At 59.3% G+C, this 2816-nt stretch overlaps 1 protein-coding gene across 1 annotated transcript in view; it reads left to right on the top strand.

Annotated features, from left to right (window-relative positions):
- LOC102769788 (calpain-2 catalytic subunit) overlaps positions 1-2816 on the top strand; it is a 65004-nt gene that overhangs the window by 59078 nt on the left and 3110 nt on the right. Inside the window, exons 20-22 of the mRNA XM_015562339.1 lie at positions 520-598; positions 1740-1856; positions 2107-2165. Coding sequence (XP_015417825.1) covers positions 520-598; positions 1740-1856; positions 2107-2165 — 255 coding nt within the window. The remainder of the gene's footprint in view (positions 1-519; positions 599-1739; positions 1857-2106; positions 2166-2816) is intronic.

Raw genomic sequence — 2816 nt, 5'->3', positions numbered from 1 at the left:
GCGGGAGGGCCGCCGGCAAGGCCGGGGTTGTGTGGGGACGCGCTGCGCTGGGGCCTGGGGACACAGCGGCCCCGCGGGAGGGGCAGGGGCACCTCCCAGGGCAGGAGCTCAGGATGGGTGGAGGCAGCCCCGGCAAATGCCCAGGGCGCAAGGCAGCGCTTCGCAGGCTCAGTGGTCTGTTCCCCGCCTTTGGCCCGCGGACCAGAAACGGGGTCTCTGCAGGCCGCCCCCCAAAGGCTGTGTGGCCTCTTGTGCTTGGGAATTCTAACGGCCCGCGAATACAAATACGTAAGACAGGAACACGGGCCCCCTGGTAGTTGGCTGCCTGGATGTGCGGGTTTACAAACCGGCTCACACCGAGGCAAAATACCATCAGCTATTGGCGGCAGGAACGGCGATTCTCCCGACGGGAGGGTGGGGGGCGCGGAGCTGGGAAACCTGCCCCCTGGGCACCGAGGGGCCTGTGTCTGCCCTGCCCTGGGGCAGGTTCTCATAACCGTCTTGCACCTGCCATTCCAGAAAATTTACCGGGAAATCGACGTGGACAGGTCTGGCACCATGAACTCCTATGAGATGCGGAAAGCCTTAGAAGAAGCAGGTGAGACTTGATGATGCCTCGCTGGTAGCATGTGTGACACACACGACACAGCACGCAGTTTGGTGAGCGGTGACATAAAGCAGGTGCCATTTAGTACAATCCCATCGCTTTCATCCCCCGTGAAGGCCGATGGGTAAAACCAAACGGGGCCCAGATGCTCTGCCCACGAGGCCGCCTTGCGTCTAAGTCTCCTTCTCAGAAGCCTGGCGGGTCCAGCCGGCAAGGCCAGCTCTCGGCCGTGTCCCCCAGCTCCCCCTTTGGGGTACAGGGCTGGTGAGGCACACGTGGGGCGTCTCCGCGCCTCTTAGGGGAAATCCCTGGCAGAGTGGGACACGGATAAAAGGGGCACAAGCTTGTGGGAGACCGGAGTGTTTGGGGGGACAGGTAGGACCATGCGAGATGGTTCACTGTATTAGCAAAGACCCCAAATCTCTGGCTTAAACGAGATGCATCATTTTCTCACTTAACCACCCCACCCCCAAGCTGAAGAAGTTCAAGGCTGGGAGGGTGCCCCTGGCTGTTAGGGACCCGGCAGCTCTGTCACCAGCCCTTAGCATGTGGCCATGGGCCCAGGGTGGCCTGCCACCACACCCCCATCCCGGCAACGGGCTGACTGACGGAGGGAAAGACACACAGGTCACTGCACATGCATTCCACAGCCGGAACGTGGTCACCAGGCCCCAGAGGGCTGCAAGGGATGCTGGGAAGTGTGACCTTGATCCCAGGAAGCCAGGAACCCTGAACAAATCTATTCCTGGAGGGAAATCATATTCGTTTACCAAGAGCAGTTTCTGCCACATGCACCCAGGCAGAACCTAGTCGCCGAGATGACGCAGAGCTGAACAAACAGGAGAGGCAGTGGCTCACCCCCTGGAACAGTGTGAGCGTGCAAGTGGGAACAGACAGGACAAGTCCTCCCTGTTGGACAGTGAGGAGCCAGGCAGGGTGCAGGGGGACAGTCTGGGGATGACGGTCGAAGGCCCGGGTTCTGCAAAACCAACCCGGCCTTCTTGGCGAGCGGCCAGGGGACAGAAGCGATCGTAGTTGCCATTTAAAGGGCCACGTCCGTTCCACAACCTGTGTTCAGAGCTCGGGGTGCGGTCCGGTCCTGAGCCAGTGTCTGCTCGTCCTCTCCCCTCAGGTTTCAAGCTGCCCTGCCAGCTCCACCAGGTCATCGTGGCTCGCTTCGCCGACGACGACCTCATCATCGACTTCGATAACTTTGTCCGCTGCTTGATTCGCCTGGAGACGCTGTTCAGTAAGTGGCCGCTGGGGGAAGACGCATGTCAGTCCCCACGCGCGAGAGCAGCTGCCTCCCACGTGGGTGGGCTCGCCGGGACCAGAGGCCCGTCTGTCCAGCTGAGGGTGGAAATCCTTGTCTCGTTGGGGGAGGGAGGAAAGAAATGACGGCTTGGGAGATCGGTGAGGCCGCGGCCAGAGGGGAAGGAGATGACGTGCCCGTCACTGCCGCTCGCTCACGGGTGACACCCTGTTTTCTCCCTCTCCAGGGATATTTAAGCAGCTGGACCCCGAGAACACGGGAACCATACAGCTCGACCTGATCTCTGTAAGTACACCACCCCTCGCTTGGATGTGGATGGGAGGGGAGGGCTGTCGCCTGGGGGACAGGGACCTATGGCTGGTTGACATGATGTCTGAAAGCTCTCGTCTGCTGGGGACAGGCCTGTGAATGGGTCTAGGACCCCACGAGGCACTGTGTTTGCAGCCTTTCCCCAGCTTCCGATCGGCTCTAGAGCGCCAGGAGGCGCACCTGGTCCCTGCTCCCAGGAGCTTCGCCCTGAGGCCAGCACTGGGTGGGGTTATGAAACACTCTAAGAGGTGCAGGTCCCTCTTAGAAACACGCCCTGCTAACCAGCAAGCCTGGGCCAGGGTGCTTCTAGAAGGAGACCCTGTAGATGAAATCCAAGTGCATTCTTAGAACAGATGGACTTAAAATAGCTGCTGAGAAAAATCACTTTCCTCTCCGTCTTCCCCCTTTAAAATAATATAAGCAGCCCGGCTGGCGTGGCTCAGTGGTGGAGCATCGACCTATGAACAGTTGGATTCCCGGTCAGGGCACATGCCCAGGTTGTGGGTTCGATTCCCAATGTGGGGTGTGCAAGAGGCAGCCGATCAATGCTTCTCTCTTATCATTGATATTTCTATCTCTCTCTACCTCGCCCTTCCTCTCTGAAATCGATAATAATATATATATTTT

Source organism: Myotis davidii, unplaced genomic scaffold (assembly GCF_000327345.1).
Source record: "Myotis davidii unplaced genomic scaffold, ASM32734v1 scaffold174, whole genome shotgun sequence".
In the NCBI taxonomy this organism is placed as follows: domain Eukaryota; kingdom Metazoa; phylum Chordata; class Mammalia; order Chiroptera; family Vespertilionidae; genus Myotis; species Myotis davidii.
The sequence above is the reverse complement of the archived record's forward strand: the minus strand, read 5'-3'. Positions and strand labels throughout refer to the sequence as shown.